Source organism: Saimiri boliviensis, chromosome 1 (genome assembly GCF_048565385.1).
Source record: "Saimiri boliviensis isolate mSaiBol1 chromosome 1, mSaiBol1.pri, whole genome shotgun sequence".
Taxonomy (NCBI): domain Eukaryota; kingdom Metazoa; phylum Chordata; class Mammalia; order Primates; family Cebidae; genus Saimiri; species Saimiri boliviensis.
In genome coordinates this window covers 79,819,687-79,846,991 of record NC_133449.1, presented here as the reverse complement: position 1 = coordinate 79,846,991, position 27,305 = coordinate 79,819,687, and the positions used below count along the sequence as shown (strand labels likewise).

The following is a 27,305-nucleotide window of genomic DNA, read 5'->3' as shown; positions in this document are numbered from 1 at the left end:
GCCATACCTACAAGTTGGCATACAGCCAAGAAAGTCCTTGTGTGTGTGTGTGTGTGTGTGTGTGTGTGTGTGTGTGTGTTGACTCATTCACAGCCTGTAAGATCTATCAAAATAGCTTTGTTTGAAAACCTTGTTTTCCTCATATTTTTTTTCTGATGACTCACACTTCAGTGCTTTCATGTCTAGATTCTCTTTTCTTTCTTGTTTCTCATCATGTTCATTCAGAAGATGTTCTTTCACTAGTTCCAAAATTTGTATTTCTATATTCTGTCAGTTTTCATCTTGAAACATACACACAGCAATATGCTCTGAATCATAAAATTCTGCATTAAATCCCAACACTTAAAGAAAACACATATTCTCAATACAGGTTTACCTGCTCTTCTGTTACCATTTTTATTTAGTACAAATTTATTAACATTTAAAAATCACTGGCACTTATGAAACTTGAATCTTTATTTTACTCTTAGGAAGATTTTGGCTGCAAGAAACATAAAAACCAATGCTAGGTGGTTTAAATGATAAGAACACTTAACACCTCATGAATGAATATGAAAATACGGTGGTTCAGGATTAACTGAATTAGTAGTTCAATAATGGCTTCAAAGACTCGGGATCTTCCCATGTTTCTCTTTTGCCATTCTTTTAAATCTATTTTATTGAGGCATAATTTATATAAAATTCAATTTTAAGTGTATAGACAAATTTTGACATCTATATAATAATATATCTACTACCACAATAAAGAGATTTAACATTTGCAATGTTTCAGCTCTTTGCAGTCAAGCCCAGCTCTTCAATTTTGAATAAATGATTACATTGTGTATACTCCATTGTGTCTTCTTTCTTTCACATAGAATCATGCTTTTGAGATTCATCCAGCTTGTTGACTGTATTGGTACTCTGCTCCTTTTTACTGCTGAGTGATAATCCATTATATAGTAGATAATTTGTCTGTTCATTTACCAGATGATGGAAATTTATTTTCAGTTTTTGGCTATTACATATGAAACTGCTCTAAAGATTCCCCTACAAGTCTTTGTGTGGACACAGGTTTCAATTTATCTTGGGTAAATATGTGAATGCTGGGTTGTATGTTAATTACATGTTTGATATTATAAGAACCTGCGAAACTGTTTTCCAAAGTGGCTGTACCATCAACAGCAATATAAGAGAGTTCCAAGTTGTTCCAAATCCTTATTAACACTTAGTAACTTAATAGCATTTTCTGAAAAGCAAAAGGTTTTCATTTTGATGTAGTTAAATTGTCAGTTTCTTTGTAGGTTTCCAGCTTTTAAATTTTTTGTTCCTTATAAGTACACACATTCAAAGATATTAGATTTTCTGCTAGGTTTTCTCTAGAAAGTTTTAGATTTAGATCTTGTATTTACATTTAGCTGTATGATCAGTTTCAGGTTAATTTTTACATGAGGTATGAAGTAGGGTTGAGGTTTTTTTCTTTCTTCTTCCTTTTTTTTTTTTTTTTTTTTTTGAGACAGAGTCTCTCTCTCTCTCTCTTGCCCAGGTTGGAGTGCAGTGGCGCAATCTAGGCTCACTGCAATCTCAGCTCAATGCAATCTCCACCTCCTGGGTTCAAATGATTTCTCCTGTCTCAGCCTCCCTAGTTGCTGGGACTACAGGTGTTTGCTACCACTCATGGCTAATTTCTTTTTTGTATTTTTAGTAGAGACAGGGTTTCACTGTGTTAGCCAGGATGGTCTTGATCTCCTGACCTTGGGATCTGCCCGCCTCGGCCTCCCAAAGTGCTGAGATTACAGGTGTGAGCCACTGCGCCCAGCCTCTTTCTTTTTTGTATATATGGATGTCTAGCTGTTCTAACATCATTTGTTGAGTAACCTACCATTCTTGGGGCTTTAAGTTTGTACTTTCTTTGACCTTCATGGTCACACAATGACTGCAGCCATTTTAAGCATCACATCACATACTATATCTTTCAAGAATGTGTCCAGGAAACTTTTTTTCACCTCTTATTACCTAGATTCAGCACATGTTTATTTTGTACTGTCTAAACCAATCACTGAAATTGGAACAGAGCCACCATGATTCATTTATTCATTCAACAAGAAAAGGGTATCTGCATCTTTTCTAGGGGTTGGGGATACAGTAGTAATGAAAACAGGCAAAAATCCTGCCTGACCTCATGAAACATACAATTTACTGAAAAAAAAAAAACTGTCTTTTGTCAAAATAAATAATAAATTGTATAACATATTGCTGTATAGCAGTAAGTACCAGGGGAAAATACAGGGAAAGAGGCTATGAAATATTGTGGGTGGGTTGAAATTTCAGATAGGATTGGTTCAGGAAAGGTCTCACCGAATTGACTTTTAAATAAAGACCTAAAGAAAGTGATGGAGTAGGCCATACAAATACGAGGTTGAAGAGTGGTCCAGGTGGCAGAAAATGTGCAAAGTTCTTGAGAACAGCAGACCACTGTAGTTGAAGAGAGTAATAGGAGATTGGGGAGTGGGGGTGCATAATAGGTAGATCACTGTTGTTTTCTACCAGTGGCAAATTTGGCAAAATTTGGTAATGTTGGGGGACATTTTGGTTGTCATAACTTGTGTGGGAGGGAGTGCTGGGGAGACTAGGGATACTGCTAAATATCCTACAACACACAGGATATTTAGCAGTATCCTCTTAATCCTCCTCCTCCTATGCCCCCAATAAAGAATTATCCAGGCTGTTAATAGTGCCCAGGTGGAGAAACGCTGTTTAAGGTCATAGTGAAGATTGGCTAGTAGTGAGTAAACTGGAATAACACTGAACTGTTTTAAGGAATTATTTAAGTTTTAAGGACCATGTGGCTATTTGTTTTGAAAATACTAAAGGGGCAAACGGGTATAAAACATTTAGGAGGGCATTACAATTACCTAGAGAAAAAATATGGTTTGAGCCAGAATGCCGGTAATGGTGCTATGTGATAGATGCTGAGTGTATTCTGAAGGTTGAGCAAACAGGATTTACTAACACATGGGGTACATATATACTTATAGGGAGGGAAAGGAACCACCTATAAGTAATCTGCTGTGGCTGGTACTGAAGTTGTCTTCCCAAAAGGGACCTGGGGAAGTAAGTGGTGGAAAGCTGAACAAATTTGTAAAGGAGGAAAGAGTACCCAATATGGATATTAGGATCAGTAACTAATTGCATCTGTTACATATATATGTTACAGAAATAAGAATGAACACTGTTGGGCCACTAAATGCCTGCAGGGCACAATTACTCTATAGACTAAGTTTCTTTAAAAATACTTTTTTTTGTTTGTTTTTAGAAACATCTTCTCATGCCATCTTTCATTTTGATGATAGTTTGAAAGATGTAGGAGGTCCCAATTCCTTAGTCTATGAAAGTCATTAAAGGGCTCCAATTTTCCTTTCAGTATTTTCATTCCAATCAATTATTGGTGGTTCCTATGTAGAATGCTGACGTATTGTTTAATAACCTTTTTCTAAGCATTGTTTGGTCTAGTCTAAAATATAAGCTTACTATGAGTCTTTCCGCCCTCCCTCCCCACCCCAAGATGGAGTTTCACTCTTTTTGCCCAGGCTGGAGTTCAATGGCACAATCTCAGCTCACCGCAACCTCCGCCTCCTGGGTTCAAGTGCTTCTCCTGCCTCAGCCTCCTGAATAGCTGGGATTACAGGCGTCCACCACCACCCCTGGCTATTTTTGTGTATTTTTAGTAGAGACAAGTTTTCGCCACATTGGCCAGGCTGATCTCGAACTCCTGACCTCAGATGATTCATCCACCTCGGCCTTCCAAAGTGGTGGGGATTACAGGCGTGAGCCACCGCGCCTGGCCATTATGAATCTTTATATATTAGAAAAGTGCTTAATAAAGTCCTCACCTTATTGTCACAATCCTATAAACAACCTTATAATCTAATAACTAGGATTATTTCCATTTCAAACACACATAACCTGAAGTTTGTAATTACGTTGTTAAAGTTATCCAACGATTAACGGCAGAAATAGGTCCTGAACCAATATGCCTTTGAGAATTTAAAGGCGGGGAGTTACAGGCCCCCGTAACCGGAATCTTCGCTACGACCACTAGTTGCTCGGCGGGAGCTCGGTAAGGACTGGCCATTCGGAAGCTCGCGGTACTCAGGTCACGATATGGGAGACCTAACACTCCACCTACACAAATCCATGTCCTGCTTATTTCGTCCCAAACTGGCCTGGCGGCGGCTCTTCGTCCACACGCCGGCGGGCCGGAGTGGAGGTCATCACACAGCTCCCATGCCCGTGTAGCCGCGCCCTCTCCTTCCCCGGGGCGTCTCCGGGGCGTGGGCAGGCCGCTGGAAGGAACCGGCGCGGGCCGCCGCAGCACGAGGCCGACACAGCTGGGGAGAAGTTAGAAAGGCCCTACCGCGGGCCTTCCGGAGCGCCGGGCACGCCTCCCCGCGGGGTTGCAGGCCCGGGGGCCCCGCCCGGCGCTGAGCGGCAGGCGGGAGGCGGCGCGCGCTACCCGGCGGCGGGGGACCCTGAGGCCCGGTCAGGTTCCCGGTCAGGGGTCCCGGGTGGGAGGCCGCAGCCCCGCACTTCCGCGCCCAGCTCTCCGCTCGTAGTGCCCCAGCCGCGGCCCCGCCCGGGGAAGGGCTGCGGCCAGAGTGAGACGCCAGGGCTCCGGGCCGCGTCCCAGGCTCCGGCCCTCGGCCCCGGCTCAGGTAGGGGCGCTGCTTCCGCGTTTCTTTCCTGGCTTTCTCCCCGCTCGGAGTGGGAACCAGTAGTCTCTCCTTCAACTCCCGTTTGCCAAAAGCGGGGTCCGAGGTGTGAGTGGAAAGAGGGTGGCGTTCGTCTTTTTGCCGGTGCGGAGAGAACTTGGGGCGGGAAGTTGGTTCGCTGCGCGGTCGTGGGGGCCCGGGGACGGCCGGGGGTCCCGGGCGCGCCGAGGACGGGCGGAGCGGGCCGCTGAGCGGCGCTGCTCTCGCTGATGGACGCAGGGTCAGGGGCCGCGGCGGGGTCGGAGGTCAGCCCTGGCTACCAGTGTGGCCCGGAAGCTCGTGTTGAGGACTTCATCTTAGCCCCGGGAGGCACCCAGAAGCTGAAGGGACCCCGTGGCAGGGACTGGCGCTGGGAGGAGGCTGTCGCTTCCCGGAGCAGGTGAACTCGGGACCCGCCCCAGGATGTGAATTTCATAGGGTCTCCTTTCTTGCCTCAAGTCCTGATGCCACTGTCTTGCCCCGAAGTGTGTTTATCCTCTTGATAATTATTTAGAATTGATGCCTTAATCAGTAGTTTACACTTCGAAGACTTTAAGTTTTAAATCAGCCAGTCTGTACTAAGCACCAGCATCTATAATGTACTGGTGAAGGGAAACCTCCGCAAAAACTTTTCCTATTTTATAATACAATCAATGATCTAGGCACGATTCACCATCCAAATTCCTAGCTTCCCTTGTGTGCGTATCAGGAAGAGGACAGGTGAATATTGTTAAAGATACAAGCAGCGACTCTACCCGGGACGACGCTGCTAAGTAAAAATGCAGGGCATTGGATTAAGTGGAGGAGGAAAAACCTGTTAAAGGACAGACACTTTCTCTTAGGGAAGATAAGATTACATACAATTTTACACTTACGTATATATGTTTATAGTTAACTTTCATATCAAAAGCCCTTAATAGTTTTTAAGAATTCTTCAGAACTACTTAGAGGATCATGGTTACCTTTTCAGACTTATATGCTGGCGCATATATATATATACATATATATATATGTATTTCCCCTAAGAAATTTTCTCTTTTAACTCAAAATCTCCCATTGAGAAATTTGATAACCTAGGTACAATTAGTTGATTAAAGTTGCATGGCTATACTATGGAGATTATGCTTTTGTTGGTGGTGGCACAGCAGTAATCTGCAAGGCAGTAATCTCTGGGTACCTTCCTAGGGCTAAGATGAAGTCCTCAGCGTGAGTTTTATGGCAAATCTCTCATCACATTTCACTGTGATCAACTGAGAAGGAGAGAGTAAGAAGACAAAATGCTGAGAATATTTTGGCAGCCCGGGAACTACTCAATGGCCTAGTACTCTGCTAAAGTATATATCCATAAAAATCCCTGGCTCATTTAACAAACGTTTACTGAGTACCTCCTCGGTGTCATATGCTTTGCTTGGTGGTGGTGTTCATTGCCATTGTCTGTCTTCCCAATCCGATTCTGTGTTCTTTTCCAGTGACTGAAGACCCTCTCATTTTTAACACTTCACATTCTCAATGAAAGCAATAATTCCATGTATATGAAATGTATTTTCTTTTTTCATTGGAAATTGTTAATTTCTTGTTTCTTAAGGTTTATCCTGCACTGTTAATATGTGCTTTAGACCCCCGAAATGAAATTTGGAAATGTATTAAATGACACTTGATTGATTTGTTTCTTTTCTTTTTTTTTTTTAAATATCGGTACCTCTTAGATCTCAGTATTGTAATGTATGTGAATTTCTCATTTAAATATAATGTGTGGACTTTTCCAAATTGAATTAACTTTAGAATCCTAGTTTCTGGGAACCCGGGAAAGTTCCCCATTGAAGACATTTTGGGAAATGTATTTTAACTCTAAAGAGTTTTGTTTGTTTTTATTTTTACCCATTTATCTCACCCCTTCTGCCAACAGAAGCGATGCCACCAAGAAGAAATGAGAAATACAAACTTCCTATTCCACTTCCAGAAGGCAAGGTTCTGGACGATATGGAAGGCAATCAGTGGGTACTGGGCCAGAAGATTGGCTCTGGAGGATTTGGATTGATATATTTAGGTAAAGTAGAACCTTAAATTACTAATTATTCTTATATCAGTGATTGTAATTACTTAGTGATATTTTAAAAATGGAAATGTGGAATTCATACATGTACTTTATTAAAATTTATGATTTTACTTTAATAATATAGTACAGTGCCTAGGTTCAAGGCATGACTGTCCCACTCCTTGTCTGTGTTTTTCTAAATAACTCTTAAAAGTCTTTTAAGAGCATAATTATATAATCTGCCAGACAAAATGCTAATGTTCTTTTTTGATGAGAGCTTGTGAGAAACCACAGCTGTACACATAAAAACACTTTCTGTTTGTGAATCTTAATCATTAATATTTAGGCAACACAAGGGTCTAGTCATTTCTTCACTGGGCTCTGCTGGAGAATTCATAGATAAAACTTAAGGCATCTATTCTGTGGAATGAATCAACTTTTTTCTTGTGCATCTAGAGTGGTCCTAGGGATGTGCCATTCTTGGGATAATTGAGAAAATAAACACTCAATTATTTTCTGTGTTCTGTGGTATAGGTAAGGAACCATGGGTCGGGTAGGCTTTTACATTGTATTTAAGCATTTAAAAATTACACTGAACTTTAATGGATCATTGAAGGCTATCTTAAATCTGTTTGGAATGAGGAAGGGATATCCATTAAAAGACTGGTGAATAAAATAAGGAAAATATTAGTGATTTTTAAAAATATACCCTCAAGGATAAATTCTCCTAAATGTACTGACTGAGATCACATCTATTTCTATAGGAGTTTAAGGAGTTGATAAAATACTTCCTTGGAGGGAATCCTGGTTCTCCTCAAATATTTCCAGACAAACATACTGAATGGATCCTGAAAGATAAAGATCCTCTTCTGATAAAATTAAGATTGTAGTTTTGAATGAATGAATGAATTTGGTCAATAAGTAGCTGGTTATTAGTTACTTCACTGTCTAATCTACTTGGAAAGACAAGATCAGCACAAAAAATTGCATGGACCAAGTAAAGGACAGTTACCTCATTTAGAGGGTTTGAACTTGTTTGAAAAAAATGCTATGGTTATTAAGTGCTAGATTGAGTGACATAGGCAACACTGTTCAATAGAAATGTAATACTCATATGTACTTTAAAGTTTTCTAGGAGTCACATTAAAACTCATTAAAAGAAACGGGAAATTATTTTAATAATATAATTTAATCCAGTATATCAAAAATATTTCAATATGTTTGCAACATAAACGAATGAAATATTTTACTTATTTTAATGAAAGTCTTCAAAATCCAAGGTATATCTAGTTTCAAGAGCCCAGTTACCATATGTGGCTCGTGTGCTCATTAACCACGTGACTGCTGTATAGAATAGCGCGAGTAAAGACTATGTGAGAATAAGTGTTGTGAGAATAAATGTTGTTTGAAACTTGAACTTAGTGAATTCTCTTTTACAGCTAAGAGTTAAGATCTCTAGTATACTGTCTTGACTCAAGGTCAGAGATATGGTGTTGAATAAATTATTTCCGACCTGGTTGAGCTATAGCCTTGGATTCCAGGGCTTACCACTTTTTGTTTTCTAATGTTTGTGTTATTTGAGTAATTTCAAAGAACTAGAGAAAAGCATTGATCGCGATGATCTTATCCCTTTTCTCTTTTTGAAATGTAAATACATGTTTTTAAATTTAAGTGAACATTTAAGATTCAATAGTCTTATGTCTTTATATATGTATGTTTTTGTGTACACATAGTCACTACTGTTATGATAAGGGAATATATTTGCATAGGCATGTGACTTGTTCCTATTCAAATGCAGAATAAACTGCTTCTTTCAGTCCAAGTACAGTGTCACATATTTTTACTTTCTTTTTTCTTGAGATGGAGTCTTGCTCTATTGCCCAGGCCAGAGTGCAGTGGCTCGATCTCGGCTCACTGCAACCGCCATCTCCGAGGTTCAAGCAATTCTCATGCCTCAGCTTCCAGGGTAGTCCCTCAGCTGGGACTACAGGCGCCTGCCACCATGCCTGGCTAATTTTTGTATTTTTGGTAGAAATGAGGTTTTGCCATATTGCCCAGGCTTGTCTCAAACTCCTGACCTCAGGTGATGTGCTCGCCTCAGCCTCCCAAAGTGCTGGGATTACAGACATGAGCTACCGCGCCCAGCCTACATTTTTTTTTTTAATTACCAAAATAATACTCTTTGTCTTACAATATATTTTGGGGTTAAGTATGTAATGGAACATTCTCCATTATCTGAACTTTAGAACCTAGACCCTAGGAAGATTAGCAAGTACACAGCACTGGGGAAAGACTTTAAAGAAATATTTAGCTATTTTCAGAAAAAAGACTCTGATACTTCAGAATATATAATAAAGATGTATGTTCCAAATGTTGTAACTGTTCCAATAAAAGTGATGCTAATGAATCAGAATCCATTTAACTTCACCAAACTTAGTTTTTACTATTTTCAAAGCTATATAAACAAATCAGTATGAAATTACATCATGTTTTTACATTTTACCATGGTTCTCATCACTTCCCCTAGATAAATGAAGAGAAGAAGCAGTACAATTCAAATTTTCCTGAATACCTTTGTGTTCAGCAACATTGATTTCAGGTATTCTTTCCAGATACCCTGTTCAAGCAGACACTTGATCAGCATTTGCTGCCTAAGGCTGAGAAAAAGCTAGCTGCTTTGTCTAGCTCATTGTGCATGTAAACTGTCCTCTAGCTTTGAGATCAATAGCCAGGGCCTTTCGGTAATCAGCAGCTTACAGTTAAGGGGAAGGGGCAGAGAAGTTTGCTATTTACTCTTGACTTGGAGAAATACTGTGCCTGTAGCATTAATAAAATATAATAGTGAAAAGAAAAGTCTGAATACAAGAACAAAGTCAAGGTTCTTTCTTTGTATATGAAAAGAGAAGGGGAGGAAAGAGGAAGAAGAGAAACTGGTTTAGGGGATGGGAAAAATTGCAGTCATTTTAGTATTAAATAAGTGAAAAAGTTTTTTAAACTTCAGGAGGGAGAGACAAGTGAGGGTTAAGAGTTTAACTTTAATGCTAGGTATAACATAGAACCATGTAAATTAAGGGAGAGTTGCATAAATAATAGCAGGGGTTTTGGCATTAGGCATATCTGACCTGAATCCTGACCTGATTAAGCCACTTATTCACCTAGTTACTTAATCCTTTGGATTGTTTCTATTCTGCATTATTGTGATAATAGTAATTATAAGGAAAAATAAATGAGATTTTTTTAAGGACCTTGGTAAGCATTTAATATATGTAATTTATTTACCTAGACTTTCCCATTCTTAATATTGGTGCCATAGTGGGACTAGGCACAGTGACTCATGCCTATAATCCTAGCATTTTGGGAGGCCCAGGCAGGTGAATTTCCCTAGCTCAAGAGTTTGAGACCAGCCTGGGCAACATGGTGAAACCCCATCTCTACTAAAATACAAAAAAATTAGCTGGTTGTGGTAGCGTGTGCCTGTAGTCCTAGCTACTTGGGAGACTGAGGTATGAGAACTGCTAGAACCTGGGATGCAGAGGTTTAGTGAGCCAAGATCGTGCCACTGCACTCCAGCCTGCGTGACAGAGTGAGACTCTGTCTCAAAAAAAAAAAAAATGCTGTCATAGTGGATTAAGATGGTGACAAAATCCACTCCATTGGAAGGGTGGATTTTCTATTTATTTTACTATGGATTTTGGTGGATTTAACTACTAATGTGGTAAAACTGAGAACATGGAGAAAATGTCAGGAGAAGACTTTATGACATTTTACTTACTGATAAAAGCTCCCCCTAAAATTTGCTGTAGTAGCAGAAAGTTTTCATATAAGCTGTATCTTATCTGCCTCAGATATGAAAGCTATTGGTTTTAGAAATTATTCAGAATTGAGAAGAACAGAATTACGGGATAAACTTTAGGCACATTCCTTTGAAGGCTGATTGTATAAGTAAAAATAGATATGATTTATCTATAGAAGTTTTAGTTTTTGAAGGTGGGCACGATGATGACCATTTAGCATCTTTGGAGTGTCAAGCACAGAATAGATGTTTCACAGTTTCTTGCCTGAGAAATTGAGACTGAGATTGGAGTACTTAACCCACACAAGCTGGTTTGCTTTGTTCTCTTTCATAATTACAGACATCACTCTTAACTTTAGTCTACCCTTAGAGATTAGTATTTTTAGTCACCAGGAAAGTTGAGACAAGGTAACTATCTTGACATCTAAAAGAATGTGCATATGCTTTATTGACAGGACATCAGTAGCAATATCTTTTATGAAGAATAACACATTATTATAACTAAAATTAACTGTGGTAAAGCCTGAAAATCAGATCATTTATCCATGGACGGATGTTTAAATTTTATCCAAGTCACTTCCAGACATTTTTGGATCATGCTGTCAGATGAGCCTAATTTCGTACTTTAGAAACATAGAAGTAATCTATTGTCAGGGGATAGGTTTTTAGAAATTATCAAAGTTTAACTCATTTATTTTACTGATAACGAAACATTTATATTTAAAACAAGTATAAACCACATACACAGTTGTTGTTTTTTTACTTCTTCATAAAATAAACCATATTTTACTTTCTCTATAAATAGTGAGCTGTAATAGATTGATTTTAAGGTATGCAGAGTAAAGTTCAGAAGAGCCCAATGATAATGCTAGCAACAAGGTAATATATTGGAACACATATTGCTTCATTACATATTACATTCTTACATGTTATTTTGGTAGTGCTTTATAGAGAGAGCTTTGAGATAGTCTTATTTGACACAATGCAACATTATGTTGCCACTGCAATTGTTATTAGGCAGTTTGGGAAATGATGCTGAGGGAGTAAAGAGAAGAATGTAATAAATGTGAAAATGAGGATAGTTTATACTAGAAACTATAGTATTTATGATAAATTAGTTCTCAGAAGGTGTAGATAATAGGTAATATAAACTCAAAACTAGGAGGGGATCACTTGGAATTTTATAAATTTAGTATACTTGTTGGACTTGCAGACAATAAATAAAAGTCCCGACAAGATGTACTTTAATTTTGTATGTATATTTAAATTTTGAGTTTTTAAAGAGCAATACACAATTACCTATCAGTTAAGAAATCTAGGTGTTTAAGAAAGTTTGGGTTCCTTCCATAAAAAGGGAGACTTTTAAGACTTGGCCTTTGCTTGGTTTTTTCATTTTTTTGAATCAATTTTTAAGCATATTTTATATTATAGTTCTTCTTCATTTTCAGCATTTTACTGTCAAATTCTTTTGCCTTAAGGAAAAATTTATAAACTACTCTGTTCTTGAGTGCATTTATATGTCTCTTCCACTACACCTGTTACTATCTTGTAACTGTTTACAGTGGTCAAGGTTTTTTTAATTTGAAACCTATTGCTTTGGGGAAATTTCTTCTTCCTGAAATGAGCTCACCTCTATTGCCACACAATAAAAGAATTCTCAGCTTTTGAGAGCTTCTGGCTTCCTTATGAAATATGGATAGACTTCTGCTTCTGAAGTGTTTGGGTTTTTTTTTTTTTCTTTAGATAAGGAAGAAGAGGAATAAATACTATGAGGTGTGTTTCCTCTTTTAAGACAGGAATATCTATATAAGATAAATGAGAAGAAAATTAAGAAACTTTACAGCTCTAAATGAGAGAGCTCATTAGAAATTAGCAACTTGGATGATGAAAATTTGTTCGTCACCTACACTTAAAGGCACTTATGGATTTTATACTGCTTAGATACTTGATTTGTTAATTAGTATTTCTTTAGAATGTTTGTCCCCGATAGCTGCATTACATGGACTGAGTTATTCCTGAACACCCTAGTGTATTCTCCTGAAAAAAATATTTTAGGAGAAAAGATAGGAAACTCGGCAATCATTTCAAGATTAATTGTTGAGGACTTCCCTTCTTTCTTTTAAAAGCATGGCCTTTTGTTAGCCAGGTGGATTTATCTTTTCTTTAACATCTTCAATCAAGTAATACTTGAGGGAAATATTCTGTGGAAAGCCATCCGTTGAAGGCCAGAAACATCTACAGATGCAATGTGATCCCAAGCAATGAAGCATGTGGCCCTTCATTGGCATTATATGATAACAGGAGGATCTTCTGGCAGAAGAACTGACTTTTGCTGCGTTCTGCATGCTGCCCCTCCAAACCCATCTTTGATTGGCACCTATGCCCTATTGAAACTGGCATCACACCTTCTGAATGGGCACAATGCCAGGCTAGCAGATGGGTATGGGCAAAAGCATGCCAGAAACCCAGTATGTGAATCAAGTTTAAGTATCAGGGGCCCAAATTCCCATCCAGGGATATAAAAACTACAGTCTGTTGAGAGCTTTTTGTGCTTAAGGTTAAAGGACATGCCATTTCTACTCCAGCATAGAAGTTGATTAATTTTGAAAGTCAAACAGGAGCTCCTGTGGTTGTGTCAGGCAAAATCCTATCTTTGGTGAATGTGAATTACTACTTCATGTAGGGAAGAAAAAGTATTGTAATGAAGTTTCCAATGAGAGTTACTCTCCTGCAAGTGCCTTCAGCACTTAAGCAGCATGCATTCAGTGGAGATGAATATTTCTATTCTCCAGCAGAGCCAGGTGCAATCAAAGCCAGATCTTCAACCTGCTGCAGTAAAGAACCCTAAATTTAGAAAGGGCAGGCAAAGTTTAGAAGAACTCCTTGGTGGAAGGCAGCTCTTTTCACTATGCGCTGATGAAGCTTCACAAAATTGTATGAAGGACACGAAGGGAAAACTCCAAATAAGAGACCTTCAGAAAATTTCATCCTGAAACAAAGATTTTTAACAAACCAAAGGAAAAAGTTTAGCTCTTCCTCCTCAATGCAGAAAATCTTCTGACTTTTCTATCAATAAAAACTTAGTTAACCAAAATGTTAGAACCAACTTAATGCATAAGTAACAAAACTTTCTATTTTTACATTTATTTCATTGCATGTCTATCATGTATATAAACTTTGCTTCTTGAATAATGGATTTTGCATAAAATTGAGTTCTAAACATCATATTTCCTTCTGATTGTCTCACACCCACTATAGAACTCCCCTCCCCCACCCCCTGAAAGAGGGCACTCTTCCTTCTGATCACTTTAATCGTATTTTCTAAATGCTCTAAAATTTACAGGAATGCCTGTAAGACCAGCTGTGGCCAAGAGAAGCTTTTCCTAATCGCCTTATAGCCGTTGCTTTTGCTTTTTCACTGTGTAAACTTTATCTATGGAACAGATTCCATGAGACCGTTGTGAATACTTCAACGTATTCAAAACATATAACTGCCACAAATTAAACTACTAAAACTAAAGCTGGTGCATTGTAACTGCCAAGTAAAACTGGCACGTCCCTCTGTCAGACTGCAGGAGAGTGTGCCATACAGTCCTCAGAAAACACAATTCATCCAGAAGCACTCTTGTCACTTGCTCTGATATTAAACCAGAGAAAGTGACATTAATTAAAGAAGTGACATGAGCCAACAAAGGCAATGAATTCTCAGCTTTGGCTTATGTGCAGACCTTAATCCAACCTGTTCTGCTTAGGTATTGTGGCTATTTCTGAAGAGTAAGTAACTAGTGTGGCTACTTTCACCCCTCCTCCTCTCATCTCCCATTCTGGAACACATTTTTAAGGAACTAACATTTTATATCCAGGGTTGGACCGGTTAATTGGTACACTGATAGTCATTGCAGGGCTTCCCAGAATAGTAGTGTGGTGGCATGTGATGCTTTTATTGTACTTGGTAACAGTGTGAGATGTACAACTAGAGGTAGAGGAGAGTTGGTTTAACAAAAAGGCAAGCAACAGCTAAACAGAGTACCTAGACTTGGTAGACTGGAAGTGAGGAGGGTCTGCTGCTCGGGCTGGTTGTGGAAACAATGGCGGTTGGTAGGCTTTAGGAAAACTCCGACATGCTAAAGAGGCACGCTGGGGAGTGCTCATAACTTCTCTCTCTCTTTCTTTATTCCCATGGTATGCTTTCATACAGTGCTCACCTCATTATTTCAGACGGTCACTATTTCATATACCGTCTTTCTAACCTGTTTTCCCCCATCTTCTGTGTACACAGGCACTACATTATAAACTCCTTACAGGCAGTCATTCACAGTGCTTAATATGGCCTTGCATGTGATAGTTCTTTAAAAATGATTTGTTAAATTAACTCTAGAACTGTTCTATTATGGAAAATCATTTTCCCAATATATAGGTAGTCTGAGACAAAATTCCAGGCTCTATCCTATATGTGATCTGTGTGTAAGGCACTGTACTTTGAGGAAATCTTTTGTATCTTTTGGGGAGTTTGAGGGGAGAAAAGTATGTGTTTATATTCTTTGCAAGTATATTTTTAAAATACAAGAAGCTGGGTACTTAATCCATAGATTGTAGAATTTATTGTGAAGAGTCTACTCTGTTAATGCATAGCATGGTGAGAGGGCTAAAAAATGGACATTGTGTTAAGACAAATCAATTTCCTCTTTTTAATGAACCAGTTCTTTTGAGTAGTGTTTAATTGAAGTAGACCTAATCGGAAGTAAAAACTTTTGCAGGGAAAAGCATGGTGTTTACTGTTAATGGATTTACTTACAGGCATGTAACATGCATAAGAAATCAACTTTTCAAAGAATGTAAACACAACATTAACGGACAATAAATTATTGGGATTTATTTTAATCCAAGTCTGTGAAAGGTTTGATTAAGGGTTTTATACATAGTCAGAAGCTTTTGTTATGGTTTCTGGGCAGGGGTATTTTGAGATCGGGAATTTTCTATCCACATAATTAGTCATGAGGTTTAATGTACATTTTTTTATATCAGGCAGACAATGTCTTCAAAGAGACAGCAGTGCTGCAAAGGAGCAAGAAAAGAAGGCCAAAGTTGACACACAGAGAGGCAAAACAGTGTAGGAAAAATCAACACGTTTTGCAAAATCAATCATTGAAAATGTGTCAGCATTCAGGAGACTGTCTTTAATTTGCAATCCAAGTGAAATAGAGTATTTAAATATGAGAGGCAGTATTATTGAGCCCAGCATGCCTGCTACCACTTGTTTGACTAGCTCAGAATAGAACACTGAGAGGCAAGGGCTCAAAGTTAAATGAACATTTATACATTTTAAAATCAAATGAAAGATTCAGAGTATATTCATGAATTAATTTTTTTTCAAAACCCTAAATTTAATCAGCTGGAATTACTTTAAAAGTGTCATTCTATTTAACTTTTGGGAATGATGAATTTGCCTTTTAATGGGGATGCTGTATTTTATCATGAAGATGAAACAAACTGTCTTTTGTTAATTATTCCCCAGAGACAGTGGCCATTTTTCTCTCTCCAACGCTTAGTGTGGAGTAAAGGCAGCTTCCCGCAAATTTATTTTAAGCCAGAGCAATCAGAAGCTTCAACATGTATGAGAGGTGCATAGAGAACATAGCTTCCATTTCAGGTATTCTGAGTGCCACCTAATGAACTTCTTAGAGGTAATGTTACCAAAGCCTCAGTGATGAGGCCATGAACATAGAACATAGAAAAGTAAAAAGGAATGAAAGAAGAGTCTGATAGAGTAGCAGATGCGTTAAACGTGTCTATAGTATCTGATAAATGCTGGGACTAGTTTTTGAATTTTTTTTTTAGGAAATTATCATCTTTATTATCAACCACTAAAAGTGTATGCCAAGCTCTGTGTTTAGTTCATCGCATGAATTATTTCATTGAATCCTCTCAGCAGCTTACTAAGGAAGACATTGGGGCCTAAAGAGGATATGTAAATTGCCTCCTGGCAACAATTTTAAAAATGTCTCTTCTGCATTTTTACTCGGGTCTCTGCCCTACTGATGTCCCTTGTCAAAGAACACTTTGAATTTATTGCTAGCCAGATAAAATAGTAGCAAATGGCATGCTTATGACAAGCTCATTTCTAAAGTAACAGCAAAATATGTAATTGATAGTATTGGCAGCTAATTTAAGAAATCTGTTAGTGATGATGCTAATAGTGGTGTCATTTTCATTCAGATTGACAACTGAAGGCATAAAGCATCAGTGATATGTTTTTGATATTATTAAGATTTCAAAATCTGTGAAAGAACATCTGATATTTATAGTAAACCTAATGTTAGGCACTGGAAAAATTACATTAAAAATGTACCATACCTCAAACAATATTTTTATGTAAAAAAGTGCGAATAGTCATCCAATAGTTCATGCAATCTGATGAGAAAGATTTGTGGGATTTTCATGCCTTTGCAAAACTGAATACATTTGTCTAGTTTTATGTATTTTATACATTTGTTTTGAGTCAAAGAAGCAACAGGAAGATCTAAAGATATCTGTTTAAATCCCTATGATATGTTTTAATAAGCACCATATAAAAATAGATACTTTTATAAATATTGAATGATTCTTGACCATATTTTTTTCTGTGGGATAATAATTTAAAGATACACTGCTTAGAACACCGGTCTTTTGAAGAGTAAAACACAAAATACTTAAGATAAACAGAATTGTGTTAAAGAACATATCCCTTTACAGAATTTGTTTCAGATATCAATATATTTTATTAATAATAAAAGTCTAGATTTTGAAAAATTATTTTTAAATTACTAAATAAAATTATTCAGTTATTTCAAGATATTATACAATAGTCATGATTCATTACCTACAGGTGATTTCATGAAGAAGTTAGGACATTTCATGTAGCAGTAAACCTTTGGGTGTTTATAATAGAGATGAGATATTTATTAGCTATTGCCATGCAAGGTTTTATACTAGAATACTTTTTTATTTGGTGTGTGTATATATTTAGCAAGGAAAAGAATGAACAAAATACCAGTTATTACATTAAATACATGTTCTTGAGCACTTAAAGGGATATAGGGTTATTAATTTCAAATTCTGATGAATGTAAAGAAAAGCTATTCATTATGCTTGATCTTATTTCTATTAAAAAATCATGTGTTACAGTTCTATCTTACATCTCCAGTATCAAATGTGAGTATTATAATTGAGAATGGAGTATTAGTTATGTAAACCTTTTATCTTATATGAGGGTAGTAGAAGAAAAAGTAGTAAAACTGACCAAAAAAAAAAAAAAATTTCTCACACTAGACACTTCAAGAAAAGTGAGAAGAAAACAAAACAAGCCTGTATAGCTAATAGATAAATGTTGCTGTGTGATGAAAAGGGGAAGAAAAAAATTGTGTAGTCTTCCAGAGTCATCAGAATGCCTACTCTAAGCAGAAAGCTTTTGAGCAAGATAAATCTTCTGAAATTAACTAGTTTAATATAAATCGACTGCAATAAAGAATTGCTGTAAAAAATAAGAAGGGTTTATTGGGGGGAGCACTTTTAAGTTCTTTCTGACTGTGAAAACCTGTGAACTCCTGAAAGATGGAGTTAAATTTATAAATGATCTGTTGTCATTGAGACATGGGTAGAAGCCTTAAGGAAAGAATTTATGCAGCTGGTAAAGAAGCAAATCTCAGCCACAGAAAAATGAACCATCAAGAAGAAAAAATAATGGTTCTGTTATCTCTTTATGTAATGTATCTTTGGATATTAAGAATATCAGGAAAATGTAAAGACATGCAAAATAATGACTATAATGAAAAATATAAGAAAGATTTTCTTTATTTGCAGCCTAATTTCAGCATAAATATTAGAAAGTGTTTCAAAAGAAGCAGGACTAAGGATTCTTACATAATAGATTTTTAAACCTAAATTACAGAATTTATAATATTATTTGGGGAAGGGAGGTCAAGAATTGCTTCAGCCGTCAGTTCGTACACTTGTAAAACAGGTTTCATGATGCTAAGAAAAATAATGGCTCTTATTCTATTGTATGGTATGGTCAAATTGAATGTCTCTTAGGAGATAGAAGGAAATATTTGAGGTCTTAGTTAACCTGAAATCATTTTTTAATAGATTATCACTAAGATAAAATAGGCTTGAAAGTAGTGTATGATTGAAAGTGACTTACAAGAGATAAATGAGTTAAAATATTAAGAAAAGATTTGATGATAGAAAGCAAAAGTAATTTAGTAAAACTTGGGAGACTTTTTTTAAGAACTGTAAGTTATGAATATAGACTTTTGTAACAAAGTTCAAATTTCAAGATTAGATTGAACTGTGGTTCAAAGCTATAGGTTAACAGTTAAGTTGCATATCAGCCCTTTAGGGAAGTTCAAAATGTACTTAGTTAATAATAAAAACAGGTTAGAATTTATCAGTGTGAGTAATTTTCAATAAAGAGATAAATGGGTTGAAAGATGTAATTCGTTGTAAAATGAAATAACTATGTAATATATACCACAACCAGTAAGTACTGGCAAAAGAGAGCAAAGAAAATAAATAATTATATAAATTAGTGTATTATAATAAAATTGTCAGTTACGACAATAGAAAAAAAGTCTGTAAGTCTCAATTAAAGATCATTGACAGAACGCCATAATCAGTTGCCAAAAGAGAAACACTTAAAATGATGAACTATAAAGACACTAAAAGCTTAAGATTTTGTTATACACATGTAAGTAAACAGTAAAACAGTGGCAGGCTCTGTTGTTATTTTATATTCCACAGTAAAAGTCATTAAGAGAGCTAAACAAGGATATTATATAAGATAAAAGGTTAATAGAACAAAGTGAAAATGTAATGATAGAATTTCATATAATGAGAATGCTGTTGTTTATTTTTTTTCCTTGAAGAGAAAGTTGCAGACATCCAATAAGAAATTATGAATATGACTGGAGATATTATAAATACATTCAGAAAATGAAAATCAGTTACCACTAAGTCTTCACGCTGGTCTGTGTGGAACCCAGGTTTGGGTGAAACAGATAAAGGTTCTAGTCTCCCCTCCCATGTTTCACCCTGAACATTTCTGCTTTATCTCTTCCATATTCAGGCTTACCTTGTCTTATTGCACGTCACTCTATTATGCTTTGCAGATAACTGAGCTTTTTACACACTGAAAGCTGTGGCAACCCTGCATCGAGCAAATCTGTCAGTGCTATTTCTCCAGCAGCATGTGCTGCTTCCTGCATGTCTCTGCGTCACATTTTGGTCATTTTGACAATATTTCAAACTTTTTGTTATTATATCTGTTATGGTGATCTGTGATCAGTGATCTTTCATGTGATGATCATAATTGTTTTGAGGAACCATGAACTGCACCTACAAGACAGTAAATTTTGGTAAATGTAGCACATGGCCTGACTTCTCCACTGACCAGCCATGTTCCCATCATTCTCCCTTTCCTCAGACCTCTCTATTCTCTGAGATACAACAATTTTGAAATTAGGCCAATTAATAACCATAATAACTTGACTTTAAGAAGTCAAGTGAAAGAGTCATGCATCTCTCACTTTAAATCAAAAGCTAAAAATGATCAAGCTTAGTCAGGAAGGCATGTCGAAGGCTCCAATAGGTTAAAAAAGTAGGCCTCTTACACCAGTTAGCTGAATTGTGAATGCAAAGGAAGGTTATTGAAAGAAATTAAAAGTACTACTCCAGTGAACATATAAATCATAGGAAATTGAAGCATTGCTGATAAGGAGAAAGTTTGGTCTGGATGGAAGATCAAACCAGCCACAACATTCCCTTTAGTCAAAGCCTAATCCAGAGCAAGCTCCTAACTCTTCAATTCTGGGAAAGCTGAGAGAAGCGAGGAAGCTGCAGAAGAATCGTTTGAAGCTAGCAAAGGTTGGTTCATGAGGTTTTAAGGAAAGAAGTCATCTCCAAAACATAAAAATGCAAGGTAAAGTGGCAAGTGCTGATGTGGAAGCTGCAGCAAATTATCTAAAAGTTCTAGCTAAGATCAATGATGAAGGTGGTTACACTAACAAATTTTCAGTGTAAATGAAACAGCCTTCTGTTGGAAGAAGATACTGGCTAGAACATTCATTGCTAGACATAAGTCAGTGCCTGGCTTCAAAGCTTCTAAGGACAGGCTGACTCTCTTCTTATGGGCTAATGGAGATGGTGACTTAAGTTGAAGTCAGTGCATATTTACCATTCAGAAAATCCTAAGGCCCTTAAGAATTATGTTGTATTTACTGTCTATTCTGTCTATACTCTGTAAATGGAACAACAAAGCCTGGATGACAGCACATGTGTTTATAGCATGGTTTGCTGGTTTTTTGTTTTGTTTTTGTTTTTTAGTTTATTTATTTTTAATTGTATATATTTAAGGCATATATCATAGTTTGGGTTTTTTGTAGTTGTTGTTTTTAACATATGAGTGAGAACAATTGTCCCTCATTCATTTTGGGAGAAGGTGGGAGACGAAGAGAAGTGAGTTAAAGGATACAAACATACTAAGCTGAAAGAAATAAATTCAGTGTTTGAAAGCAGAGTAGGATGAGTATATTTAACAAAAATGTATTGTACTTGGATAATGGGCACCCTGAATACCCTGACTTGGTCACTATGTGTTTTATGCATGTAGCAAGTTTTCTTATGTACCCCATAAATTTGCATGAATAATAAAGAGTTTACTGAGTATTTTAAGCCTGTTGTTGAAACCTGCTCAGAAAAAAGAAATTACTTTCAAAATATTACTGCGTGTTGACAATGCACTCTAGTTACACAAGAGCTCTGATGGAGATGTACAAGGAGATTATAAAGTTGTTTTCATGTCTGCTAACACAGTGTCCATTCTGTAGCCCATGGATCAAAGGAGTAACTTTAACTTTCAAGTATTACTGTACTATTTAAGAAATACATTTCATAAGGCTTCAGCTGCCATAGATAATGATTCCTCAGATGGATCTGGGCAAAGTGAATTGAAATTTTTCTGGAAAGGATTCACCAGTCCAGAGAGGCCATTGACAACATTCATGATTCATGGAAGGAGATAACAATAGTAAGGTTAACAAGAGTTTGGAAGAAGTTGCATCCAACCCTTGTGGGTTACTTTGCGGGGTTCAAGCCTTCAGTGAAGAAGACACTGTAGATATGACAGAAATTGCACAAGCACTGGAATTAGAGGTGAAAGCTGAAGATGTGACTGAACTGCTCAATCTCATGATAATATTGATGACAAGTTGCTTCTTATGGATGAACAAGGATAGTAGTTTCTGGAGATGGCATCCAGTCTGGTAAAGATGCCATTAAACATTGTTGAAATGACAATGAAATTTTAAGAGTATTAATCAATTTAGCTAATAAAGCAGTGGCATGGCTCGAGAGGATTGACTTCAATTTTGAAAGGTCTGTTGTAGATAAAATGCTAAAAAACAATGTGAGCTACAGAGAAATCTTTTGTGAAGGCGAGAGTCAATTGATGTGGCAAAATTCATTGCTGTCTTAAGAAACTGCCAGTCACCCCAGTCTTCATCACCCACTACCCTGATCAGTCAGCAGCTATCCACATCAAGACCCTCCACAAGCAAAAAGATTACAACTTGCTAAAAGCTCAGATGATTGTTAAAATTTTTTAGCAATAAAATATTTTTAAATTAAGGCACATATATTACTTTTTAAAAGATACTACCGTTGTACCCTTGATAGGCTATAGTGTAAACATAACTTTTATATGTACAAGAAAACCAAAAAATTCACACTACTTTATTGCAATATTCATTTTATTGCGTTGATGTGAAACTGAACTTACAATATCTCCAAAATATCAGGATTCCAAGAAACATTCTATTACTAAAAGAGCTTTTAGTAATGATTTAGATAACCGTGCTGTAATAGTAAGTAGTGAAATATGTAATTAATAGGAAATAGTTTTAATTTGGAGAGTTTTAAACAGTCTTACAGAGAATACACTCTTTTTTCAAGTATACAAGAATTTATTTTTAAAATATATGTGATTTAGAAAATATAAACATTTTTAACATGTCATAGTTTTGGAATCTAATGCTGAAAACAAATACCAGTATCACTTTGCTTGTTTTCTACGTATTTAGCTTGTTCTCATTTGAAGTCCACCTTCCCCTTAAAGCCTACTGCTTTTCTTTTTGCATTTTCTACCACAGTTTTACATTGTGTATTATAACTAAGCATATTCTATCTTATATTATGATTATGTTCTTGTATCTTTTTTTCTCATTTATTAAAAAAATAAAAAAAATCTTTGTACATTTTTGTGAATTTTAACACCCATCAACATAATTAGGATACAGGACAGATTCATCACCCCTAAAATCTTCATACTATCCCTTTGTGACTATAGCCTCCTTTTACCCCTGATCTCTGGCATCCATTGATCTATTCTGCCTCTCTATAGATAAGCCTTTTGGGGAACATATGGGATTACTATAAATGGAATCGTGATATGTGTCTTTTGCAATTTTTTTTTTTCACTTAGCATAATACCTTTGAGATAGACACACGTTGTGTGTGTCAGCAGTTATTTTTATTGTAAAGTAGTATTCTGTTGTATGGTTGTATCACAGTTTGTATGTTCTAGCATTGAAGGACATTTGGGTAACGTGATGCCTTCAACTTTTTCTTCAAAATTATTTTAGCTATTTTAATTCCTTTGCTTTTCCATATCTATAATTAATTTATATTTCCAGCACAACAACAAAAATTCCTGGGATTTTAATTGATATTGAGCTAAATCTGTGGATTAATTTGCGGGAAATTGACATTTTTACTATATAGAGTCATCCACACCATAAATACAGCATGTGTCCCCATTTCTTTAGGTCTTCCCTGATTTCTTTTATCACCTTTCTGTAGTTTTTAGCATGCTAGTCCTATACTAGTATTCTTGGGCATATATTAACATATAAGTTTTTCAGAGCTATTGAAAATGTTCTTGGTTTTTAAAATATCAGTTTCCATTTGTACATTTGTAATATATGGAAATATGATTGATTTTTGTGTGTTGACATTATGAACTTGGTAAACCCAGTTATTCTAGGATTGGGTTTTCTTTTGTGGCACACTCTGGGTTTTTCTAGGTAGACAGTCACATCATCTGCAGATAGGGTCGACTTTCTTTCCAAATGTGCGTGTTTCATTTATATTCTTCTGCACTGGCTAGGACTTACAGTGATTTATTGAATAGGAATAGCAAGAGTGTTCATTTTTGACTTATTCTCATTTTTAGGGAGAATATATTCAGCTTCTCATCATTTAGTGTGATGTTAACTCTAGGTTTTTCATACATCTTCTTTATCAAGTATACTGAGTTTTGGTCATAAAAGGGTGTTGAATTTTATCGATTGACTTTTCTACATCAATTGATATGGTCAGATGGTTCTTTAGATTATTAATATGGTAGATGACACTGGTTTTTGAATATTGAAACATTCTTGCATTCTGTAAGTTAACTTGATCATGGTATGTTATTATTTTTATATATTTCTGGATTTGATTTGCTTATATTTTGAGACTCTTTTCATCTTTGTTAAAGAGGACTATCAATGTATACTTTTATTTATTTATTTTTCCCTCTGCCATCTTTGTCTAATTTTATATCAGGGTAACGCTAGCCTCATAAAATGTGTTCTGAAGTATTTTGTTTTCTGGAAGTGAATGTGTAGAATTTTCATTTTAAAAATGTTTTGTATAGTTATACAGTGAAGCTAACTGGGCTTAAAAATATTTTTCAGAAAGGCATTTTTTTTTAAAAAAAATCATGATTTCACTTTCTTTAGTAGTTATTTAGGACTAACCTGGTTGTTTTAGGTAACTTAGTAGTTCTTGGTTTTTAAGGAATTGCTCCATTTTGTCTTCAGTTGTGATGGTTAATATTGTCAACTTGATTGGATTGAAGGAAGCAAAGTATTATTCCTGGATGTGTCTGTGAGGGTGTTGCCAAAGGAGATTAACATTTGAGTCTGTGGTTTAGGAGAGGCAGACCCACCTACAATCTGAGTGGGCAACATCTAATTATCTACCAGTGAGGCTAGAATAAAGCACACAGAAGAAGGTAGAAAGAGCAGACTTACTGAGTGTTCCAGCCTTCATCTTTCTCTCCTGCTGGATGCTTCCTGCCCTTAAACATTAACTGACAACAGACTCCAGGTTCTTCAGCTTTTGGACTCTTGGACTTACAGCAGTGTTTTGCCAGGGGCTCTTGGGCTTTCAGCCACAGACTGAAGGCTGCACTGTCGGCTTCCCTACTTGTGAGATTTTGGGACTCAGACTGGCTTTGTTGCTCCTCAGCTTGCAGATGGCCTGTTGTGGGACTTCACTTTGTGATCATGTGAGTCCTTAATAAACTCCTTAATAAACTCCCTTCTTATATACATCTATATACCTCTATCCTGTTAGTTCTGTCCCTCTAGAGAAACCTAATACAGTTGTCAAATTTATGAGTATAGAGTTGTTCGTATTTATTATATTTTAATGTGATTAGGTTTTATAGTAATACCCTTTTTCATTTTTGATGTTGATCTTTTACATGATTTTTTCTTTTTTGTCTTGATACAGGTTTATGGATTTTATTGACCATTTCAGAGATATAGCTCTTGATTTCATGTACTCTATTCCATATCATTGATTTCTGGTTATTTTCTTTATAAATATTTTTTTCATTAAGTCCTGCTTAGACTGTATCTCACAGATTTTTATATATTGTGCTTGTCTTGTGTATTGTATCTCCATTCATAGAAAATCCCATCAGTTCATGTTACTTACACTTTTTGCTTCATCTGTTAAATATATTTTGAAGAACTGAAAAAGAGACAATCTATTGAATTTCCTCAGCCATGTTTTCTCTTTCTTTCTTCCTAATATTTCAGATTTCCTTGTATAACTTTTCTTTTTCCTCAATATCTTTTTTTTTTTTTTTTTTTTTTTTTTTTCAGATGGAGTATTGCTGTGTCATCTAGCCTGGAATGCAGTGGCGTGATCTTGGCTCACTGCAGCTTGCACTGCCCGGGTACAAGCAGTTCTCCTGCCTCAGCCTCCCAAGTAGCTGGCACTGCAGGTTATGCTACTACACCCATCTAATTTTTGTATTTTTAGTAGAGACAGGGTTTTACCATGTTGCCCTGGCTGGTCTTGAACTCCTGACCTCAAGTGATCTGTCCACCTAGGCCTACCAAAGTGCTGGGATTACAGGCTCTTTTTTTTCCAACATCTTTCTTCACCAGTTCTTAACACACAGCAAGTCTGCTGGCCATCAATTTCTTAGTTTTTCTTCAGTTGAGAATGTCTTCATTTAGTCTTCTTTTCCAAAGGGTGTTTTTGCTGGATATTGGATTGACAGTTTGTTCCTTGTCTTCATCATTGATGATGATAAATCTGCAGTCCTTCGAGTCATTGTTCCCCTGTACATAGTGTATTGTTCACTCTGGCTGCTTTCAAGATTTTTCTTTAAGATTTTAGATTTGACTATAATGTGTCTGGGCTTTGATTTCTTTGGGTTTATCTTCTTGGGGGTTCTTTGACATTATTGAGACATTATTGAATATAGGCTTATGGGTGTATAAAACTTGCAACATTTCAGTTATTAGTTCACCAAATGTTTTTTTCAGTATCGCAAGCTTGCTTCTCTTGTTCTGGGACTCCACATGTTCAGTGTTTTGTGACTACCTGGAAGTTTCTAAGGTGGTGGTCGATTTTTTCATATTTTATCTCTGTTGTTCAGGTTGGATCAATTTCCTTTGATCTGTCATTGAGTTCAGTGACTTTTTCTTATGTCATCTACATAATTGTATTGCACCCCCTCAGAAACTAAAAAAAAAAATTTTGTTTACATATCTTAGTTCCAAAAACATTATTTGATTCTTTTTGTATTTTCTGTCTTTGTTGCATTTTTCTGTTTTTCTCTGTTTCAAATGTGTTTTTCTATACTTGTTGGAGCATTTTTGTAATAGTATCTTTACAGTCTGTCAGATAGTTTTAACATCCCTGTCATTTTGTCATTATTATCTATTGATTGTCTTTTCTTTTTTTTCTCTCTCTCTATTGATTGTCTTTCCATATGTGAGGTTTTTTCTGCTTCTGTGTATGCCTAGTAACTCTTGATTATATCATGGATATATTGAATATTATGCTTTAAGAATTTGTGTCTCTTATTTCTAACAGAGAATACTGGTATTTTGTTTTAGCAGATAGTCTTCCTGGTTGCATTCAGGCTTCAAGTTCTAACCGGTCTTCTGTGTTTGGGGTACAGTGTTGGTTTAGTTTTCAATAGCAAAAGTATTGTTCAGGTCATGTGTGTTCCATTCAGTTACCAGTCTGGGACTTGGGTATTGGTCTATCCTATAGTTTACCTATTGAAGTCTGTATATGCTGTTTAATGTCAGCTCCACATATGCACAGCTTGTGAGTTAGTCCAGGAGTTCATAAACGGCTTCTTGTGGTGGTTTTCCCAAGCTCTTCTCCCTCCATTATCTCCTTAGTACTTATTCTCTGGGGTCTCCTTTTTAGGTTCTCTGACCAGAAGAAGTTCTCTGGGCTTTTATTTACCCTGCCTTGCTGTGCATCTGTATCTAGGGAAAATGGCAAGAGGGTGTACAGTACAAAAAGTTACTGGATACCATAATCTTTTGGGACCACACTCATTTGATTGGAGAGGAAAGTTTCTTTCCTTGAGAGTTTCAGATTTCTGTGGGTTCCTGCTGTGGCTGCCACTGTC

At 36.5% G+C, this 27,305-nt stretch overlaps 1 protein-coding gene across 8 annotated transcripts in view; it reads left to right on the top strand.

The window, feature by feature from the left end:
• The first annotated feature begins 4,608 nt into the window (after window positions 1-4,608).
• VRK2 (VRK serine/threonine kinase 2) overlaps window positions 4,609-27,305 on the top strand; it is a 103,080-nt gene continuing 80,383 nt past the window's right edge. Inside the window, exons 1-2 of one of the 8 annotated variants that reach the window (XM_010333577.3) lie at window positions 4,609-4,694; window positions 6,637-6,777. In XM_010333577.3, the coding sequence (XP_010331879.3) occupies window positions 6,642-6,777 (136 nt within the window). In that variant the 5' untranslated portion in view covers window positions 4,609-4,694; window positions 6,637-6,641. The other 7 variants (XM_074399758.1, XM_074399744.1, XM_010333578.3 and 4 more) reach the window with 7 other exon arrangements.